General features: G+C 48.3%; 2 protein-coding genes across 7 annotated transcripts in view; one reads left to right on the plus strand and one right to left on the minus strand.

Moving 5' to 3' along the window:
* The window catches only part of Tmem63b (transmembrane protein 63B), a 25576-nt gene extending 20980 nt beyond the window's left edge, over nucleotides 1–4596 (minus strand). For 4 of the 5 annotated variants that reach the window (XM_078019953.1, XM_078019952.1, XM_078019951.1 and 1 more), the window contains exon 1: nucleotides 3972–4128. The gene's annotated coding sequence lies outside the window, so the exon portion shown is untranslated. Of the gene's footprint in view, nucleotides 1–3971; nucleotides 4129–4576 lie in introns of those variants that run through there. The other variant, XM_078019950.1, reaches the window with a different exon arrangement.
* Mrpl14 (mitochondrial ribosomal protein L14) lies at nucleotides 4156–17523 on the plus strand. 2 transcript variants are annotated; one of them, XM_005318624.3, is made up of 3 exons: nucleotides 4156–4308; nucleotides 14998–15087; nucleotides 17017–17523. In XM_005318624.3, exons 2-3 carry the CDS (start codon nucleotides 15017–15019, stop codon nucleotides 17381–17383), a joined length of 438 nt encoding a protein of 145 aa, XP_005318681.1. In that variant the 5' UTR covers nucleotides 4156–4308; nucleotides 14998–15016; the 3' UTR covers nucleotides 17384–17523. The 2 variants fall into 2 exon arrangements, with proteins under 2 accessions (XP_005318681.1, XP_013211193.1); XM_013355739.4 differs by lacking the exon at nucleotides 4156–4308 and adding an exon at nucleotides 4542–4751.
* The last annotated feature ends 4285 nt before the right edge of the window (nucleotides 17524–21808 follow it).

The raw sequence follows: 21808 nt of genomic DNA on the forward strand, positions 1-21808 counted from the left end.
CCAAGGCCAGAATGCCATGGCCTCCACCACATGCTGCAGAAAGATGGAACATTCTGGGAGTTTCTACACTAAGTGGCTCCAACAGGGTAGTGAGCGTCCAGCTGAAATCACCAGTCCTTCTGCTGCCACCCTCTTTACTGTTACAAAGCACTCTCCCCTCCAAAACTGTATTGCGCCTCCCCCTGCACAAGAAGAAGATGGGGCAAACTCAGATCACTATCCCCATTTTTTAAAAATGTTTTTTAGTTGTCAATGGATCGTTTTTTTTTTAAATTATTTTTTAGTTGTTGATGGACATTAATTTTTTATTTATTTATATGCGGTGCTGAGAATCGAACCCAGTGCCTCACATATATTAAGCAAGCGCTCTACCACTGAGCCACAGCCCCAGCCCTCACTATCCCCATTTTGCAGGGGAGGAAAGGACCCAGGGAAGTAAAGAGAATAGCACAAGGTAACAGGGCAGGTAAGCGATGGAGTTGAGGCTGGTGGCTCTGCACGTTGACAGGGTTACTTCAAGTTCTTTATTGTGGGGACGGGGTTACTGGACAGTTTCATCAAGGGCAGCTGCTCTCAAAGCCAGCACAAGGCCCAGTAGCCAAGAGGAGGGAAGAGGCAGAGGTGGGCTATTTGGGGGGTGAAGGTGGCAGCGGGTAGTTCTTTCATTGACATGCCCCAGTCAGTTGTGTGCTGAAGTTTCTCTAGTCTGATACGAGGCTTTAGCTTGAAGTGGGCAGAGTGATGAAGAGTTGTATATTTAACTAAGTTAAGGTTGTGATTTTACCATTAGGGAGTGTGTGTAGAAGTTAAATGTTTTTCCTTATGGAGTTACTGTGGGGAGAGTTAACTTGGGGCTTGGGATCATAGGGAGGCGGAAGGTAAAGATGGAAGCCAGCTGTGATACTGTGTAACCTGAGCCTCAGTCTTCCAATCTGTAACACAGACATTCTAACATTGGAGGCCTCCCCTGCTGCTGCAGATTTCAGAGGGCTAGGCAAAAATGCATCTATAAATAAGAATAAATTAGTAACAATGCAAGCCTGGCACTGTGGTCCATGCCTGTAATCCCAATGGCTCAGGAGGCTGAGGCAGGAGAATCGCAAGTTCAAAGCCAGCCTCACCAAAAAAAAAAAAAAAAAAAAAAAAGCAAGGCACTAAACAACCCAGTGAGCCCCTGTCTCTAAATAAAAAACAAAAAATAGGGCTGGGATGTAGCTAAGTGGTCAAGTGTCCCTGAGTTCAATCTCAGATACCTTCCCCTCGAAAAATTGTAACAATGCATTTATCAAATGTTTCTTTAACTCTTTGTGCCACTGTTCTAAGCACTTTGTAAATATAACTCATTTGCTCCCCATCACATCCTCAAGAGGTGACTGAGGTATACAGAGGGTATATAACTTGCCGACATTCAGCCAGTTTGTGGTGGGTCCAGAGATGGACCCAGGCAGCCTGGCTCAAATGTATGCTCTTAACTGCTGCCTCTGCAAATAGAGGAGCCCACTTCCATCCCACTTCCACCAGGGAGCTGAGGGCTGGGGGCTGCCAGCCACAGCTCTGGAGAAATGCCATACTCTTTCTTCCTGCTTGTCTTTCCTCTTTCTTGGGGCTCCTAGACCTTCCACTTGGCCTTAGGTTTGTGAGTTCAGGTGCTGGGGGTGGAGATGGGAAGTAGAAATAAGTGACAGAAGCAATAGTCTGGTTAAGAGCAAAGACTCAAGACCTGCCCCCCCCCACACTCTCCTCTTCCTTCTTTCTCTCTTTGTTTCTTTCTTTCTTGGTACAGAAGTTGGGATGGTAGAACCCTGGCAATCTAATAATGAGTTACATCCCCAATCCTTTTTTTTTTTTTTTTTTTTGAGACAGGTCTCTCTAAGTTGCTGAGAGTCTCCTAAGTTGCTAAGGCTGGCCTCAAACTTGCCTTCTTCCTGCCTCAGCCTCCCAAGTCACTGGAATTATAGGCATATGCCACCACACCCGGCTCCAACCTTTTATCTTGGGCAAATTACTTAATCACCCTGGGCCTCAGTTCCTTCATCTGTAAAATGGGAACAATAATCCAGTTGTGTGACTGTTTTAAGAATTAAGATGACTATGCAAAGCTCTTAATACAGTTCAAGACATATAACAGGCTCTAAAAATAGCCATTGTGATTAATAAGATGTGGAATATGATGGGTTGATTTAGTGGAGGAAAATGGGTAAAAATCAAAATAAAAAGAGAGCACAGAATTTCTCTATGGAGGAGGATGGCTTCTCCTTTAGACATAAGAACTTAAACTGTTAAAGACTCTGCCACTGAATGGCAAAGAACATCCCCAAACTCTGCAAATATTCCTATCCATCTGCAGCAGGCTGGGATGTGGGGGTATGCAGGTGATGCTCTGCCAAGATGGGTCAGAAATTCAGAGAAGAGAATACATTCATGATCAATTACTAGGTAGGGTGCCAAGCTCTTTACTTGTGTTATCTTGCTTGACAAACCATATAAGGAGGTGGTAATAACCATACTTTTTAATGGAAACATAGGTTCAGACTGGTTAAGTAACTTGTCAAGGTCACAGAGCTTAATTATGGCAGCACTAGGATTTGAACCCAGGTCTCTATTATTCTGTTATACTTGGAGAGACTTTGTATGACTTCTAAAAGAGGGCACTCAGGTACCTACCATCTGTCTTCTGCTTTACAACATCTCCACCTACCTACCCACCCACCTACCCACAGGCCAAGACTGCATGGGGTGAACTGACAGCAGGCCCCAGCATGTGCCATCTGGGGCATGCCAGGGCCTGGACCCTCTGATGCCCTGGAGGGCAATCATGCTGCCAGTACACTTCCATCTGGAGCCTGGCAGACACTCCCACTCCCACTCCCCTCCTCGACCTGTACCTGGGTGGCAGGACTGTGAGCCCCTCCTCAGGAGGTGCTGGGCACAGCCTCATTCTTCCTGGGCTGTTGCAGACCTGAGGAGAGGCCAGATTGGTACCGGGAAGGCAGGCCCCAGCCTCCAGAGCAGTGGAGTGCTCAGGCTTGCCTGGAGCTGCCAGTTCTCTGCCCCAGGGACCCAGGCAGGTGGCAGCAGAGACCCAAGGGCAGCCGGCCCCTCTGACCTCTCGTCGCCACTTTCCAAGCGTCCTTCCCTTTGCTTGGGAAACCCGCGGAAAGCTTTGGGACAGTCTGCCCTGGGCGGTTAAGACAGCCAGGAGGGACAAAGCGCACCCCCTCCCCCCAACAGGGCCTTTGCCCCACTCCGGGTTCCGTGTCTCAGTCTTTTCCCCATCGCACCCTCCAACGCAGGCCCGGGCGGCTCATGAATGAACTGCCCTGTGTGGGGCGCAAGGAGAGGACACGCTCCCCGGGCCAGTCGCCTCTGCCTCTCCGGCCCGCCGATCAGTCCCCAGAAGGGCCGGGGGCAGCAGCCGGCCTCGTGCCAGCACCCACGAACCCTGCCCTTGCCTGAGCCCAAAACCCTGCTCTGGGCCAGCCTCTTGTATACACTGGCCCCGGAACAAGAGAAAAGATAAAAGAAACCGAGGACATCAGACTTGGCGACCCCGGAATCCAAAACTCAGGGGCGGGGGCGGCTGGTTCCCCACAGCGGCGGCGGGCTGGTGGGGCGCAGCTGGAACCCCGGCGGGGCGCGCAGGGGACGAGCACCTGGTCCGGGCAGATGGGATAAGAGTGGCACTAGGGGGCCGGGACAGGGGTCCCACCCCTTGGGATCTCCCAGGGCCTGGGGTCAGAAGGCGGTGCACATCTGGACCCCGGACAGGGGTCGGAGGATTCACCTTTGGCTAGGGATGGTGCGGGGTTTGGGGGCAGTGAGCGCCACCACTGGGTCCCGCGGGCCCGGGCACCTCTGGGTCCCGCAGGAGGTTGAAGGGAGGGGACGCGCAGCTGAGTCCTGGTTTTTTCTTGGGTGGTGGTGGGATCTTCCAAGCAAAGAGAGGGGGCTGGGGAGGGTCGCGTACTCACCCCCAGGCGCAGACTCGGCTCCGGCTGGGAGCCCCGGGTTGGGGCGGGGCGGGGCTGGGGGAGGGGGAGGGGGAGTCGCTGGGCGGCTGGAGCTCTGGGCTCCTGCGGCGGCCGCGGCAGTGTATGGGGGAGGGGGAGCGGGAGGAGGGAGGGGAGGAGGGGGCGGGACCCCGCGGGTTCCACCCCCCACGCCAGCACACGCAAGCTGCGCGCGCACTCGCAGATCGCCGCTCGCCCCGCGAGGCCGGCGCGCAGGCGCAGGGGGAGAGGCCGCGTGGGGGAAGGCGGTGCTTGGCCAGTGGGGCTCGCGGCGGGATTTTCCGGGGCAGCGAGAGCGGTATGGAGGGGGAGCGAGAGGGGGTCAGGTTCCTAGCTGTGCTCCTCCGGTCTCCCTTTCTTCCCTGCAGCAGGGGAGGCTCGCTCCCCGGGGGTGGGTGACGGAGGATTTGTGGGCCCTTTGCGCCTGGGGGTCAGTGGGAGGAGTTTCGACGGGGAGGGAGGCCTTAGACCTGGACCCTCCTCTGTCCCATTCTCCCTTTCTCCTTGGGCTGCGGGGGTCCCTGCGGTTTCTGCGCCTGCCTCCCACGCACCCAGCCCGTGCTCACCTGCCTTCCCAGGGATGTGGAGCCCTCCTGGGAAGGGGAGGGCTGCGCTCAAGCCTTGGCGAGGTGGTTTTGGAAGGTCACTCTGGCGCGCGACTCCCGCAGTTATCTACTCCTCCCTCCCCTTTCCAACTTCGGAATGGAGATGAGTTTGCTAGGCACTTGGATGGCCTGAGGAGTGAGTCCTTGCTTTCACTTCTGTTTGCTGAGTGTCTCCCCTGGTGCAGGGGGTTTCCTGGTTTCTCATTTCACCAGAGACTGCAACTAGCCATAATTAAGACTGGAAAGATGGAGAGAGGGAGAGACAGACTGACTTTCTGTATATACCCCCACAAAGATAGGATCAAAGACCCGATGAGCACCATCTTTAATTTCGGTTTCCTGAAGGGGACAAAAAAGGAAGCATTGCTTTCCATAGTTGACAGTCACTTTGGGTTACTTGGGAAATGCTGGCGATGTGGGAAATACTTAAACCTTGCAACCACTGCTGGACAGAAGGATACTGCTTATTTGGGAGCCACTTGTTCTTGTAGTTGGTCGATGTCTGTTCTGTCTAATGGCTTTTTAAAGGTTCTGGGGTAGCTTGAAAATTGCAACAGTAAGATTTGATTAATTGCAATTTCAAAACTGTTGATTCCTATCGGTGAGTTAGAAACCAGTTTAGAAAATCTCGTCCATCGTTTTTAAAAAGATGAAATAAAAATTATCCGAGGGTGTTGCATTTAGTAAGAATATTGCTTCTTGACACTTGCTTTAGGTGTACACACGTGAGTGTATAAAGAGGTGTTGTACAATGTGTTTCCGTGTGACACAGTTAGAAAAGTCTGAAAAGCATTGATCTCCTGTACCCTGTTTGCCCTCTTGTCTTCCTTAGCTTGAGTTTCTTATGAGTTCAAATTGCCCAGAGGATGCAGTTAGTATACCAGGAATATACACTGAAAGACAGAGTGGTATCTTCCAAGAGGTTACTTCCTAGGAGAGAGAAAGTTCACTCTTAGTTCACTGGAAATACTGAAAAATGGATTTCGTTGAGGATAGGAGATAAATTGGCTTTTTTGGGAAAGGGCAGTTTTTCAACTGTGACACAAAGTTGGGTGAGGTGAAATTGCTTTTGTGAACTTTCTGGTGGCAGGAGTCTTTGTAAGCTTGGATTCTAAGAATTGTTTTGGGTAGGAGCAAGCAGTTGATGAAAAAGGATAGGCTGTGATTTTTTTCTTTCCTTTTTTTTTTTTTTTTTAAAGGATTCTTCATTTTACCCTTAGACTTTTTGGATAAATATTTTGTGTGGAACTTTTTACATTTTTAACTTTATCATAATAAAACTAGTGTGACCAGTCTAGGGCGGTGTCTATAATCCCAGCGGCTGGAGAGTTCAAAGCCAACTTCAGCAATGGCCAGGTACTAAGCAACTCAGTGAGACCCTGTCTTTAAATAAAATTACAAAATAGGGATGGTGGGGATATGGCTTAATGGTCGAATTCCCCTGAGTTCCAACCCTGGTACCAAAAAACAAACAAAAACCCCCCAAACTAATGTGACCCATTGTTTGCATGGATCAATCAAATTCACGTTGGGGCCAAAGAACACATTTAGAATACTTGAAAATGGAAATGGGGGGCATAGTTATCTGGTTTTGGGCCTCCAAGATCACTGGAAGACATTTCTTAAATATTATTTTTAAAAATTATAAAGTTATGAATCTGAACATATGGTTGGTTGATTCCTGAGCTATTCCTACCTATCCCTAGTTAGGTTCACCTATTAAGGAGTATATGGACCATTAGGTGACTCTTTCTAGTTAGAAGATGGGAAGCATTTCAGCAAGCCTGATAAGAATTGAGTTAGGTGCATTGTAGAATCCATAAAGAAACAGTCTGTTTCTCAGGAGTAATTTAGAATCTCCTCAGCTCCTAGAATCTTAGAGGATGCAAAGGTCCTTTAAAACCTATTTTGCTCCACTCCTGTCCTCATTATTGTGATATTTGGATAGATTTTTTTTTTCTTTTTTTTTTGGTACTGAGGGTTGAACCCAGAGGCCCGTTACCTTTGAGCTACATTCCCAGCACTTTTTTTTTTTTTTTTTTTTACTTTGAGACAGGATCTCACTCGCTAAGTTGCTGAGGCTGGCTTTGAACTTGTGATCCTCCTGCCTCAGCCTCCCAAGCTGCTGGCATTACAGGCACCGTTGTACCTGGTTGTATTTTTCTATTGTTTGTGTTAGTTGGGTAATTCTTACAGCTTGGGGTGGAGGGGCTTGGGAGTGTCACTCAAAGTAAGGTAAGATTTAACCTTCCATTTCAGAGGCTGATGGTTGTTTGGGTTGTTGCTCACCCTGGTATGATTTTATAGGTATGTTAACAATGACAACCAGTATGCAAGAGAGGACTGAGATTCAGGTCTCAGCTTTGTTGTTCTCTGGGTTAGGTAATATGCTGAATATTAAGAAAGATGCAGGTAGCTTATTATTCACTAGGGAAATATGGGAAAGAGTAGGAAAGTCCCTGTCAAATACTTAAAAATTATTTATGTCTTTATGAAGGAGAAGAAACACTTTTCCATGCCCACTCTAAGCTGTACTCCCCGCCTACACCCCTGTTCCTAGGCATTGAATCCAGGGGCACTTTATCACTGATCTTTCATACCCAGCCCATTTTATTTTGAGACAGCTCTGCTAAGTTGCTCACACTAGTCTCAAACTTTTTGATCCTCCTGCCTCAGCCTCCTGCGTAGCTGGAATTACAGGTGTGCGCCACTATACCTGGCTCACCCTAAGCTAAAAACCATGGTGCTTCCCCAAAATCAAGGATGAGGCTGCTCTTCCTGTTTAGGGTCTGGGAAACAAACTGCTTATCCTGCAGACCTGGTCCTACTGGGTAGTTCCCAGGGATTTCCCAATTGATCCTTTATGGGAGTGAAGGAGAAGCACTTGCCTCTTTGCTCTTCCTAATAACCTCTACTTGACAGGGTCAGGTTGACTTGGAGAATTGTTGCCCCTGCTCCTACTGGGGATTGAGCCCAGGGGTGCTGTACCACTGAGCACTATCTCAGCTTTTTAAAATTTTTTATTTTGAGACAGGTCTGGCTGTGTTGTCTGGGCTGACCTCAAACTTGTGAGCCTCCTGCCTCAGCCTGCCAAGTAGTTGGGATTGCATGGGATTATGGGTTTGTGCTTCCATGCCCTTGCTAGACCTAGAAAAGTGATTCTTAGGCCACAAACTTAATGGGAGAGGAGGGGAAGCCTGGGCGAAGGGAGATGCTTTTCATCAGCAGCTTTTCCTCTTTGGTTTTAGGTACCCCCAGTCCTATACACCCCAGGCTTTGGCTTTTCCTCACTGTCCTCCTCCTCTCCTGACATCTCCACAAACCTGGCTCTTTGCCACTGACCAGTGTAGGTACTAACAGAGAATATGTGTGCGATTAAATAGACTTAACTTTGCCTTGTGCATTTTTTCCTGAGTTTGACTACACCAAGAGCAATACAAATATATTTCTGAATTATATTTGTTTGCCCATCTGTGAGTCAGGGATAGGAGGGGGACACAGGTAGACTAGATTAAATTTACACATTAAAAGTCAGCTTGAATGAGTGAGAATTGATAGATGAATCTAAGACCACTGCTTTACTTTTGTAACAAGGTGGGACACAAGTTAAACAAATATAAGACAGAAACTTTGGGCCTGTTCATCCTTTGTGGATCAAGTTGAGAAATGTGACTTTTAATTTTTTTTTTCTTTGCAGTTCTGGGGATTGAACCTAGAGCTTTGTATAGGCCAGGCAAGTGTTTTACCACTAAGCCACATCCCCAGCCCGAGAAATGGGATTTTCTTAGTGGCATCTGTGGTAGAAATTTCCCTTTTGCTTTTTAAGGATGCTTTGCTTATTGGTAGTGGTGATTGACAGGTGATTCTGAATCAGCTGGCTGTGCTGGGTATAGCATGGATACTTACTGAAGAAGCAGCTTTAAAAAAAATTTTTTTTTTTTTAGTTATAGGTGGACACAATACCTTTATTTTATTTTTATGTGGTGCTGAGGACTGAACCCAGTGCCCTACACATGCTAGGCAAGCACTCAACCACTGAGCCACAACCCCAGCCCCCAAGAGGCAGCTTTTTATTGTCTGATTTTTAAAGTTGTGCAGCAGTTTTGTTTTTTTTTTTTTTTTTTTTTTTTTTTTGGTACCAGGTATCTGAGCCCTTTTTATTTTGTGAAAAGCTCTCATTAAGTTGTTTAGGCCCTTGCTAAATTGCTGAGGCTGACCTTGAATTTGTGATCTTCCTGCCTCAGCCTCCTGAGTCCAGGATTACAGGTGTGTGCTACCTTGCCCAGTTTGTGTGGCAGCTTTGACAAAGGAGTGCCCACCTTGTGTGTGTTGGATTTTAGGTGAAGTCTGCTAGAGGTTAAGCAGCATCTTAGGTGTGCCATTGTTGTGCAGGGTGTGATAGAAACAGCCTTGGGTTCTGGTCTGGACTTTGTTGCCTTCTAACCTGGGATGAGTTAGCAAGTGTTTCTGACTTTGTTTCTTCATCTGTAAAATGACACTTACCTGCCCTGAGCCCTCATAGCTAGTCCAAGTCCTTAGTCTGTTCAACCTCACAAGACTGTTGCTTTCTGTGTCTTTGTGTTTTCATTGGGTGTTTAGGAATGAAATCATCAAAGAAAATGATCTGGGTGAGAATACTTTGGGAATTGCAGCATGTTACAGTTGTGTGAAGTTAAACACACACATTCATCTTTCTGAAAGGGAATTTTTTAATAGCCAAATAGAAATGAATCTCTAAGTATCAGTAGAAGTATTTATTAGTCCAGGACGATTGGGAGAACCCTGCCAAGATCAAAGTATCAAACCTGCATGATGGGTGAAGCATCTTGAGAGTTCCTCCTTTTTTTAATTTTTTTTTTTTTAAATATTGGGAATTGAACCCAAGGATGCTGTACCACTGAGTTACATCCCCATCCCCGGCTTTTTTTTTTTTTTTTTTTTTTTTTTTTGACATATGGTCTTGCTAAGTTGCCAGGGCTGGCTTCAAACTTGGGATCCTCCTGCCTCAGCCTCCCAAGGCATTGGGATTACAGGCCTGTGCCAGCGCACCCGCCTGAGAGTTCCTTTATTTGATTCTTCAAAGCTGCCAGGCTGTTGCCTTTCCCTGCTTTGATGAAGAAGGACATTCACAAGCTCACACTAGCAGTTTGTTCTTTTTGTGGCTGGGCTTTGCATTTGATTTCTTAGTGTTTCTTTTCCCTTCTGTTACATACTAACAAAATCTCCTTTAAGCACTCATTTCTAATTATGCTGGACTTTTTGTTTTCTTCCTTTTCTATAGAGCTCATTCCCCTTGAAAAGCCTTTGAAATGTATGACCCATTCCAGGCACCTGAATTTTGTCATTGTTGAGGTGGAGACAATGTATGGATAGATGTGCGCTGGTTACTAGGCTTGCTGCATTGTGGGTAGAGCTGCAGTACATTTGGCTGATCTTCAAAACTCAAGTAATGGTTATTTTCCAGCAAACATTTGAGGTGTCGGTTCTTTTTGTCTGTTTTATAAACTCAGACTTTGTGTATGAGATCTACCTAAAAATGAGTCTCCCAAGCAGTCACTGGGAGCCTGGGTAAAGGGCGCAAGAAAACCTCCTTAAACCCCCAACATGGAAACTCTCTTGCGCTAGAGGTTGAATTGCAAATCAGTTCTGTCCATTTGACACACGGTTCTTTGGCTCTTGCTGTGTGCTGCACACTGACCAAGGCAGGTTCCCGTCTCTGCTCCCAGGGAGCGTTTATTCCACTGGACCTGTAGGGTGATGAGCCAAGAAACAACTCATTTGTGTATCTGTGAAACCGAAGCCATCATGCCCCTTGCACTCCCTCCCCCCACCGTGCTTCTACAACCCAAGGGATCTTAAAGTTAAGCCAAGATGAAAAATGAGCCTGGCTCTTGGATGGATGGCATTAAGCAATTCCTCTTCCCTCTTCTCTTTTAACAAAGAGGCTGTGATTTATACCCTGAAATGGAGGGTAGTGTTCCGTACTGACCGGGAAGTGGCATGAAAACCCCTCTCTGGCACCACTGTCTTCCAAATACCTGGCTTCCTCTTTGAGAGTTTTGACTCTGAACAATGTTGGCTGTGAAAGCGTTATGTATAGAGTAGGTTTGAAGTGAACCAGGCCCTATGTCCTTGGGAGGGGTATATGCTGGGAAATAACCACCAAGGTCCATCAAAGTTGCTTTGAAGTCAGTTGCTGCCTCCATTGCTCATCCCGGGTCTGAGGCAGATCTTCAGGGGTGGGATGAGGCACATTCCACAGTGGGCAGGGCAGGCGCCAGGCCAAGAGGTGGATCCAGGGGCCTGCAAACGAAGCACAGGCTTCTCCCAGGACTGGCACCTTCCTGCCACCAGCAGTGTTCTGCAGTATGTTCACCTGAGAGGTGCAGGTCCCCATGTGCAGATAGGTGCCTGCAGCCTGGGATTGTGGCCTGGAGCTGGGGTGGGGTGGGGGTTGGGCTTGGTTTTCTCCCAGCCGGCTCACTTTACTCCATTCAGCAAATGCCTGTTGTGCTCCTGCTATTTATCTGGATCTGCTGGGGAGGATAGGGAGGAGATAATAGTTTTTTTTTTTTAATTTTTTATGTTTTTTGGGGGGTAAGGGGTATATAATATGGTAAGTGAAATATTTGACTCTTGCGCTTTAAGGTCATAGTAATGCTTATGGGTGTCCATTTGGTGACTAAGTTGTCTGGGTCAGGAAGGAGGTCAATATCAAAATCACTAAAGAGGTAGTGAAAGTTTTCAGGTTTTTTTTTTTTCCTTGTAAAAATGGAAGTGCTCCCTGGAGGTATGACTCTGTCACTCTTGTGTCCAAGGCAAGACGTGTCATCCCTGCCATCTGAGTCTGTGTGACTCCTGAATTCCTGTAGCCAGTTCAGATGCCGTGCTGTCAGGTCCTCTGTGGTTTGTGTGTTTTGGATAATAAGTAGCAAGGAATAGAATGTTAAGGGACATCATAAAAAAAAAAAGGGTCCAAGTTTGTTTAGTGTCTGTGTTTGGGTAGTGCGTGCTGTCTCTGACAGTTCCAGCAGGTTACACAGCGTCCCCAGTGTGCAGGAGGGACGGCAGCTGGTGCTGCAGTTTTACACAGGCTTCTTGGAGATAGTGGGCTTGGGAGCAGGTCAGAGAGGTGGGCAGCGAAGGGGCATAGGTTGTGGGGTGGCTTGAGAGTGAGGTGGGGAGGGGAGGTTTGGGCTTGTGCACTGACTGATCTAAGGAGTTTAGTGGGGTGCCTTAAGTGCTGGGGTTTGTGGTGAAACCCAAGCCAGGAGAGTTCTGGGAAGCCCCTAGACACTCTGTCCATGTTCCTGAGGAGCAGTGCAGAGTGGAGAGGCAGGAGGAGGCTGGGTGTTGTGATTCTCCGGGGAGGGAAGGTGGGTGGTGCTGGGTTATCTTAAGGAGTAGCCTGGGAGCCTCCTTTCTCCCAAGAAGCCAGACCAGGGGCCTGCCAGCGTCAGGCCAGAGGGGACGGCAGTCAGGACCAGAAGGACTGCTCCCCTGTGTGTCTCCTTCCCCTCCCGCCCTAGTTTTAGTTGTTGCTTAGCATGGAGTTTCTTTTCACCACCTACACTCTACAGATTATCTCAAGACTTAAATTGGATTAAAGTGAATGATTTTCACCTGGTGTTTGTCTACATTTTGATTGATTCGGCAGCACAGAGTTGGCTATGAGTAGAATGAGCATGTGATGTCAGTATTCTTTTTTTTTTTCTTTTTAGATGTAGATGACAGTGGAGTGTATTTTGACATAAAACATGGAGTATAACTTCCCTTCTGTGGTTATATACCATGTGGAGTTTCACCGTTTGCATATTCTTATGTGAACATAGGAAAGTTCTGTCCAGTCCATTCCACTGTCATTCCTAATCCCATCTCCCTTCCTTTCCCATCTTTCCACTTTGTCTAATCCAGTGAACTTCTAACCCCCCCCCCCACCATTGTGTGTTAGCATCTATATATCAGAGAGAACATTCAGCCTTTGGGTTTTTGGAATTGGCTTATTTCACTTAGCATGATAGTCTCTAGTCCATCCATTTACTGGCAAATGTTATAATTTCTTTTTTTTTTTTTTTTTTTTTAAGAGAGAGTGAGAGAGAGAGAGAGAGAATTTTTAATGTTTTATTGTTTAGTTCTCGGCAGACACAACATCCTTGTTGGTATGTGGTGCTGAGGATCGAACCCGGGCTGCACGCATGCCAGGCGAGCGCCCTACCGCTTGAGCCACATCCCCAGCCCAAATGTTATAATTTCATTCTTTATGACTGAGTAATATTCCATTGTATATATATGCCACATTTTCTTTATTCATTCATGATGGCAATGTCTTGATGGAACAAGAGTGATTTAACAGTTGGAAAAATATTGATATTGAAATTACAGTTGCCAGGTTTACTCCCTGATAAGTAAGACCATGGGTTCAGGAAGCCAGCTATTTGGTTCAAATTTTTGCCTTGTCAGTACTAGCTGTGTGTCCTTGGTCAAGTTATTTAACCTCTCTGGGCCTCATTTCCTTGTGTGTAACACTGAGGCTAATAATAGTACTCATTTCCATAGAGTTTTTGTGAGCCTTAAATCAGATGGCAATGTAAAGCACTTAGCCTGGTGGCCAACACATTGTAACCAGCCAGTTAATGTTCAGAAAGAAAGGAGATGGGCCAGATGACCCTGGAAGCTGCTCAACTCGGGAGCTCCTCATTTGAAGGTGCTTGTGGTGGGAATGTCTTAGACCCAGGCCGCAGTCATTTCTGGTTCTGGTTCTTCCCTTGACAGGTTGTGGGCTCGATGTAAGTCACTTAATGTCTCTGTGAGATGAGCTGCGACATCAGGAGGAGGAGGAGGAGAGCAGGTATGGGGTGCCAGGCCCTGGGCCGAATGCTCTGTGCAGTGCGTCTGGCCCAGTCCTCCTGAGCACAGGATCTGTCAGTGTCCCAGCGATTCACGTGGGAAAAGCTCAGCACTTTAATTACTTGTCCAGGGTCATTCAGCTAGCAGACATGAACTTGGCCTTCTCTGTCTGTCGCCTGTGATTCCGTGTGTCAGTTGTTAATAGTTTCATAGGCTAGCTACCTGCCTTTGATTTAATTTTCTGATCACAATTATATTTGGCCAGTGCTTCATGGATTTAAGAAAAATACTTGGGAGTAAGCCTGTGATTTGAGGCTAACTTGTAGTTAACATGCATTTGTGGAATGTGTAGGCATTTCTGTGGTAGTTAAAGGGTCCTCCTCACCCACCTTTATTAAATAAAGTCTTATCTGAGGTGCTTTGAACTTGTGCAAAACAAAGCCGAGTGTAAACACTACAGTGTAGAGTTTGGCTCTGCAGAGCTCTTGAATGAGACCCTCTCAGTCAAGTGTTTGGGTGGAAGAACAGGCATATTCTGCAGCTAGAACCCACAGCAGGCTGTAGGCGCTCTCGAGCACACCCGTGAGTGGTGTTGAGGTGTTGCAGAACGCTGGTGATTGCCATAATTGATTGTCAAGGTTGAGGTCTGCAGACTGGAATCACGAATCTTAGGCTGGTATTGGCTCTGTCACCTCCGCCTGCTTTCCCAAGCCCACTTCAGCTCTAGGATGGTGTCAGTGGTTTTTCCATGTTAGTGTTGTTGGGGAGACTGACCCAAATATAGACTTTGGTCAGTGACTTGGCAAGGGCGGTCTTTGGCTCTACTTTGTTGACCTTGAGCTATACAGTGTTCTGACTTTCACATTTGGGGGAAAGGTGATGTAGTGACAAGCAGATGGGCAGCTGCTTAGACCACCTATTTCTTTTTTCTCTTTGTTTTGTACCAGTAATTGAACTCAGGGGTGCTTAACTGAACACCTCCCAGCCCTTTTATACACAGACAGACACACACACGCACATGCACACACTTGCCAGCTTTGAACTTGCAGTCCTCCTGCCTCAGCCTCCCAAGCCACTGGGATTACAAGTATGTGCCACTATGCCTGGCCAATCTACTTTTTTTTAGGGGATTAAGGTCTGATATCAAAAGGTATTCAAGGGAAATAGTGTGTGTACAGCTCCGTGGGGTTCTTGGGCAGTAGTCACTAGCTAGGGCATGCTAGAGGACTCAAGTTCTCCTGCCTGTGGAAGTGACCGCGATGCAGGCATCCCTGTGTTGTGATATTACTTACTGTGGAAGTGTTGAGGGCCAGTCCTGCTCTCTGACCCCAGAGACAGAATGTGAATCAGCAGAATTTGGAGCTGGAGTTCTCCATCTAATCGTCTGTGTATCTTTTAACCACTAAGATTTATATTTAGTGACTAATAGTCTTGTGCTAGAAGTGCCATCTCCCACACAAGTCCCCAAAGAAAACTGGCTCTGAGTCAGGACTTTGACTTTGAAATCAATTTTTTTCTTCCCCCTTTTCCATCAGGATTTGCTGTCTGGCGCCCATGGCTGTCTTTAGTGGGCTCTGGGGCCCCGTCACCAGTGCAAGCAGAGCCTTCAGCCAGCGCTGTTTCAGGTAACTTTCCGCATTAAGTTCTCAAAACTGTGCCTTTGAGTAAACCTCTCATCAGGGCTGGTTAGTATGGAAACTAGATTGGGAGGAGAAATTCAGGGAAGTGTCTTGGGGTCAGGGAAAGCTAAAGGAAATCAGCTGAGCTGGAATTTGGCAGGATGGTGAACGGTGATGGTGGGTAAAGAGGCGAGTTCTGTCTGGTAGGTGACAGGGACTAGCATGTGATGGAAGCTTGTTACTTTTCAGTCTCTGTGAGACTCTTACAGAGATTCTGACATCTCTGACCTGTCATTCCCCTGGGGCATTAAAACTTTCTCTTTTAAGAATGGAAAATGTATTTTAATTACAAAATAATACTGCTTGTTATAAAAAAAAAAAGTCAAGCATGTTAGAAGTGTGACCTCCTGTCCTCTTTCCGGACACTAAGCTAGGACAGCCCTACCCCATCAGTGTCCCCATGCCACAGGCATTTTCTGAGCACTGTGCCTGGGGCTGGTCATACAGAGTCAAATGAGAGTTGCTTCCTGCCATGAAAGAGCTCTCAAGTGGGCTACAGGAAGGAACTTGAAAACAAATAACTCCAAGAAAAATTGATGAGTATAATAATAGGGTACTTGGGAAGGCTTGAGCCTGGAGCTGCCAGTGGGGGCTCGGGGGGAGGAAGGCAAGGAGGCAGTCTTCCCAGAAGGGAAGTGGGCACAGGTCCTGCCCAGGTCCTCAGGGAGGCTGGGAGGTAGTGTACTTAGAGTTTCCTGCCAGCTGCTGGGGCCCAGCACAGGTGTGCAAGTGGTAGGGTGTGTGACCTCAGAGGCGGGTAAGTTGGGATCAGGTTGTGAAAGTGGAGAACTATTGAACATTTCTATGCCGGGAAATTGCCTCAGTTTTTGTTTTCCAAAGAGAGCCCTGGCCAGCAGAGTGGGGTGAGGCAGGAACCAGTGAGCACACCTGTGTCATAGTTGCAGAGCAGAGGGAACTGCTTAACAAGGGGCATAGTCAGTGAGGGTACAGAGAAAGGGCAGTGCTTAGGAAGTAGCGTCAGTAGGACATGCTGCTGGTGGATGTTTGATGGTGACAGAGGTGTATGGGTGGGAGCTAGAGTTTCTGGAGAAACCATTCCCTGGGTAGGAAATGCATCAGCAGAACGGGGCTTGCAAAGGCCCCAGGAGGTCAGTGTGCATTGGCGGTAGGGCAGGTTCTAGGGAGCCCTGGGGAAGGGAACTATAGGACTGGAGATGGAGTTCACTAGTTGGCAGCAAGGAGAGTGGCTGAAACTGCCCAGGTGTGTAGAATGAGAGAAGAGGCCCTAAGGTAACTACCAGCAGTGAACATCTGGAAAATAGAGATCTCACTGTAGAGATCACTCTGTAAACACCATCTCGGCCTTTAATACATACTCTAAAAAACAGTCAAAAAACCCCAACCCTTTTTAGTATCAAAATATTGTTACCTTGACTTAATTCCAGTTTCTGCAGCATGTGTTAGCGGATTCCCTTAGCAAGCCTGCTCATTCCCATCTCCAGGTTCCCAGCAACACATAGATGAGAGCATTTGGGAGTGAGTGTATCTGGGGAAGCAGGTTTTGCAGGATAGGCATTGGCTGTAGGCCTGGTCCATAAGGGATTCCTGAGTTCTCAGAGATTTTTGGAAATCAGAGGCTTTAAGTTAGAGCATGAATGATGGTATAATAGAAAAGTAGAATTCTCTTTAAAATCCATCCAAATCAAGATCTTGCCACAGCAGCAGAAGCTCTTGATTGTAAGGGTATTTGTTTATACATAGTCCTGCCTGCCTGTCAAGACTCCAGGGCTGATTGTGTGTGTGTGTGTGTGTGTGTGTGTGTGTCTCTCTGACATGAACTCTCTTGCCTTACGAGGCCATGCACCTTGGCCTAGATGGGAACAGGTCACAGCCTGTTTTTTTCTTTCCCACCAGCACCACTGGGAGCCTCTGTGCAATTCAGAAGATGACTCGGGTGCGAGTGGTCGACAACAGCGCCCTGGGGAACACCCCATACCATCGCCCTCCTCGGTGCATCCACGTCTATAACAAGAATGGGGTGGGCAAGGTGGGTGACCGGATACTGCTGGCCATCAGGGGACAGAAGAAAAAGGCGCTCATTGTGGGACATCGCATGCCTGGCCCCCGAATGACCCCCAGGTTTGACTCTAACAATGTCGTCCTCATTGAGGACAATGGGAATCCTGTGGGGACCCGAATTAAAGTACCCATCCCCAGCAGCCTGCGCCAGAAGGAAGGAGAATATTCCAAGGTGCTGGCCATCGCTCAGAACTTTGTGTGAACAGAGCCCAGGCCTTTGGCCACAGGGGCCGTGTGGATAGAGCAGCTCCGAGAGCTGCACCTTGGCTGAGAGGAGCCACCTGCCATGTGGCTGCTGTGCGGGGTCACAGTGTTCCGTGAGAGAATAAACATTTTCATGTATGTTTTCTTCCTGTGCTTTCTGGGATATGGGCATGGGGTAAATGACACCCAAGCAGTTGAAAGGTGGCCAACCCGTCTGGCAACGTGTGATGACAGTCTTTGCATGGAACAGGCTATATGCAGGGGCTGGGCCCTTGCCTTTCTGGTTTGGATCCTATGATATGAGTTTATCCAGGATTGTCAGGCTCTGGGAAACTGGTATGAATCAAATGACAATTTATAATGTACCACAGAGTCTGTCATTTTCTAACTAAAAATGGTTTTGTTCTGTTTTCCATCCTTGTTTTAGAGGACCTGAGGTATGGAATGGTTGTAAAGATTACTGGGTTTTGGAATCGAGCAGTGGAACAGTGGCAGCCTTACTTTACTTGAGTATTTCTCAGAACACTCCTTTTTTTTTTTTTTTTTTAGAGAATTTTAAAATTTATTTTTTAGTTTTCGGTGGACACAACATCTTTGTTTGTATGTGGTGCTGAGGATCGAACCCGGGCCGCACGCATGCCAGGTGAGCGTGCTACCGCTTGAGCCACATCCCCAGCCCCCAGAACACTCCTTTTTGCCCAGTGGCATAGGGCCTCCTCCCAGGACTGGTGGAGAAATGGACAGGTCCTTCTATTTTGAGATGACATAATTTTGGACCTGTGCACATGATTCAGTGACAGTTTATCTTCTGATCACTTGTTGGCCTCGTTGGGAAGATTAGGAGCTCTCTTAGTGTCTTTAATGGAATCTTATCAGGTCATTTATAAATTCATTCATTTAAAATGCCTTGGGGGCTGGGCACAGTGGCACACAGCTCCGCTCGTGAGGCTGAGGCAGGAGGATCGTAAGTTCAAAGTCAGCCTCAGCAAAAATGAGGCATTAAGCAACTCAGTGAGGCTCTGTCTCTAAAGAAAATACAAAATAGGGCTGGAGATGTGGCTCAGTGGTCTAGTGCTCCTGAGTTCATTCCCTGGTATCAAAAAATAAAATACTTTGGGGTGCTTCTTAAATATTTCAGTGGCCTCTGAGAGGCAGAGTAGTGTAATGGTAAAGAACACAGCTCTGTAGCCATACTGCCTGGGTTTGAATCCCATCTCTACCACTTACACTTCATGACTTTGGGCAAATTATTTTACCTCTCTGCCTCAATTTCCTCACCTGTAAAATGGGGATATATTAAAGATGTATAATACTTGATAGGGTTGATGTGCCTGTAAGTGCTCAGAGCAGTACCTGGCAATAACAAGCACTAACTGCTCTCAGCGATTTCCTGTCCTCAGGGAGCTTACAGCTTCGCAGGGGAGACCAAGCCAACATGAATTAACTCCCCAGATGGATGCAAAACACCAAGCCTATCAAGGGCCTGTGATAAAGGGTTAGATTCTCAGTGGGATTAGAGGCAGCTTCCCAAAGAAAGGGTTGCCTCAGCTAGAGTCTGAATAGGTGTTATGATGGAAGTCAAAATAGGGTTCCTAGAAGATTGGGAGTGTGTAGACCAGAAATGGACAAGAGGAGCCTTATTTTGTGTGTGTGTGTGTGTGTGAGTTGGGGGGAGGCAGTTATTAGGGATTAAGCCCAGGGGTGCTCACCGTGAGCTATATTTCCTAGTCCTTTTAAAAATTTTAATTTGTGATAGGGGCTCACTAAGTTGCTGAAGGTAACCTTGAACTTGGCTATCCTTCTGCCTCAGCCTCCTGAGCCCAGTGAGGAATTATTCTTAGTGATGTACATGCTCTAAATCTAGATGAGTGTATACCTTTGTAAATAATTAATGAGCTGTACCCTAGTGAAAATAAACAGATACGCATTAGCTAGGTGAGAGGAGGGGAAAGATTTCAGGCAGAGAGAAGAGCATGTGGGTGAACCCCTGGGGCAGGGACTGGGGTAAGTACCACAGACTGGAGGAAAAACCAGTGTGGCAGGAGCAGCTGAGCACGAGGCTGTGCGTTAGTCACCTTGGTGTTGCTGTAACCACTGCCTGAGATTGTCCACACCTGAAGGTTCACTTTGGCTTCCAGCAGATCATGGAGGAGCCGGGGCCGAGCGGAGCCGCTCACCTCAAGGCCCAGAAGTGAAAGAAAAGGAAGAGATGAGGGGCCACTGTTCCCTTCAGGGGCATGCCCAGAGTGGCCAGAAGACCTCCCACTAGGCCCCGTCACTTTGTGTGTGTGTGTGTGTGTGTGTGTGTGTGTGTAGTGCTGGGGGTGGCATCCAGGCTTTCCCATGCCAGCAGTGGCTCTACCACTGAGCCACGTCCCAGCCCACGGACGCACCTCTTCAAGTCTCCACCACTTCCAATAGCCCCATGGGTTGGGGACCAAGCTTCTAACCATTGGGGGACATTTAAGATCTAATAGGCCAGGAGAGGAGTGGGGCTCCTCTGGCTAGGGCCTCCTCGGCCTCAGGAAGGAGGGGCTATCCCAAGGGCCTGGGCTGCTCAGGAGGGAATTTCTCAAGCAGGGTTGGGGCATGGGAGGGGATAGCAGGTCAGGCCTTCTCTTCAGAGGGGCTGAGGGAGGCTAGAGTGGAAGAGCATGGCTTTGTGATAGACTGAGCAAGAGACTGAGGTGGACTAGGGTAGATTGGAAGCAAATGGACGCCTCGGGGAGAAACAGTTTGCCGGACTTGGCTAAGGCTAGCTAACGTGATAGGGAGGCCAAGGGTGGGTTGGAGGTTTCTGGCTTCCACACCTGGGTGGTTAGTCATGCTGAGCACTCAGCTAGGGTGCCCAAGGGCTGGGGAGGACGAGCAATAGCAGGCTGGCTAGGTATGTGTACCTTTGGTACATTCAAGAGATGTCAAGCAGGTAGCTGTATGTAAAATATCTTGAACATTGGAATAAAAGTAAATTTTGAAAACATCTGGGTGCATGCATATTCTTTGTGCTCCTCACAGTCCTCGGGCTTTGCAGGCATTGGTCCCATTTCTCAGGTGTACCCTGAGTTTCAGAGGTAACATGGTTTCTTAGGACCCCATTCCTAATAAGTGGTAAAGCTGATTTCAAAGCCAGATCCTGTGGCTTAAAATTCAGGGTCTGGCTGCAGCATCACTGGGTGTCCTTTTTGTAGTTGGTGAGTCCTTGCCGTCTTGTCTCGGTTCTGCAGGCTACTGTGCTGATTCTCTGGGTCCCACGGGTCCCTCTTGCAGCCCACTGCTGCCGGCTTTGCATCTTCCAGCTGAGGAACTCTCTGCTCCCCTCTGACTAAGCTTGACTCGAGGTGCTCTGGGGATTTGGAAACCTCAGGCCCCTCTCCATCTGGCCCTCCAGAAGGGCTGGCAGAGTCAGGGGCTGACAGGCTGCTGCAGTGGTGGCCGTGGCTGAGGAGGCTGGCGAGCATGGCCAGTGCAGGGTGTTTCTCTGGTCCTCAGTGGGCTCTCGACTTCTCTGCTGTCTGTGCCGTTCCCCAGGGGCAGTGGGAGGACGAGAGCCCGGGCCTGGCACACGGGAGCGGTGGAATTGTTACTCTCAGCCTGCTTTGGGGCTGGACCTTTCCTCGGGGACAGCTTGATCTCATCTGTCCTGCTGCTTCTGGCCACTTGCTTCCTGGGGTCAGGCCCTCTTCCTTCTGCCCTCAGTTATGTCTTCGCAGGGTGCTGACTGCTCTGCTGCACCCCCTGCCCTCCTCCCTGCTATTGAGCTCACCAGAGCCACCCAGATGACTCTGTCCTTGCTGTCCCCTTTGGTCCCCCATGGACCTCGGCACTCCTCCCAAGGTATTCTGCGCTGACCACTGGAAGGCTGCGGTTTCAACACCACCGGGTGGCCAGGCCTGTGACGCAGGCTCTCGCGGCACTCAGCTCAGAATAGCCCAGCCTTGCTGCTTTTCCAGCTGCCCTATCACTTTGCAAACTGGGATCTAATTTGCTGTCCGCCTCCCCCACCCCAGTCTCTCAGCCAGTGCTGCTTTCTTTGCCCATGAAATATTTATAATCACAGATTATGTTTCCTCTATGAGTATAAACTTGCTTTTGTTTTTTCCCCTTTTGTGCCCTCAAGAAGCCGCCCCTGACGGGCCAATCTCTCTGGACTAATGGACCTCACCGCAGTGTCTTTGCTGAAGTGTCTGACTCCACCCATGCTGTGACTCCTGCTAGGCCACTTCAGAAGAAATATGGTGGAAAGAGCTCTAGATTGACAGCTGTGGTTGGGAGACCGGGGTTCCAGTTGGGACCTTGCTGCCATCTAGCTGTGTGACTTTGGGCAGGGCGCTGCCTCAGGGGGAAGTGGGAGCTTACTGCATGATGGCTTGGTGCTTGGGAGGCCTGAGGAGACCACGGTGACACTGACCACAGCCCTCACCCT

The sequence above is a fragment of the Ictidomys tridecemlineatus genome, chromosome 8 (assembly GCF_052094955.1).
Source record: "Ictidomys tridecemlineatus isolate mIctTri1 chromosome 8, mIctTri1.hap1, whole genome shotgun sequence".
Lineage (NCBI taxonomy): Eukaryota > Metazoa > Chordata > Mammalia > Rodentia > Sciuridae > Ictidomys > Ictidomys tridecemlineatus.

Excerpts from the sequence above, each read along its gene's own strand:
- Mrpl14 (XM_005318624.3), top strand. The coding sequence starts at position 15,017 with ATGGCTGTCTTTAGTGGGCTCTGGGGCCCCGTCACCAGTGCAAGCAGA. Across the intron at positions 15,088-17,016 it reads TTCAGCCAGCGCTGTTTCAG|CACCACTGGGAGCCTCTGTG; the intron begins GTAACTTTCCGC and ends CTTTCCCACCAG.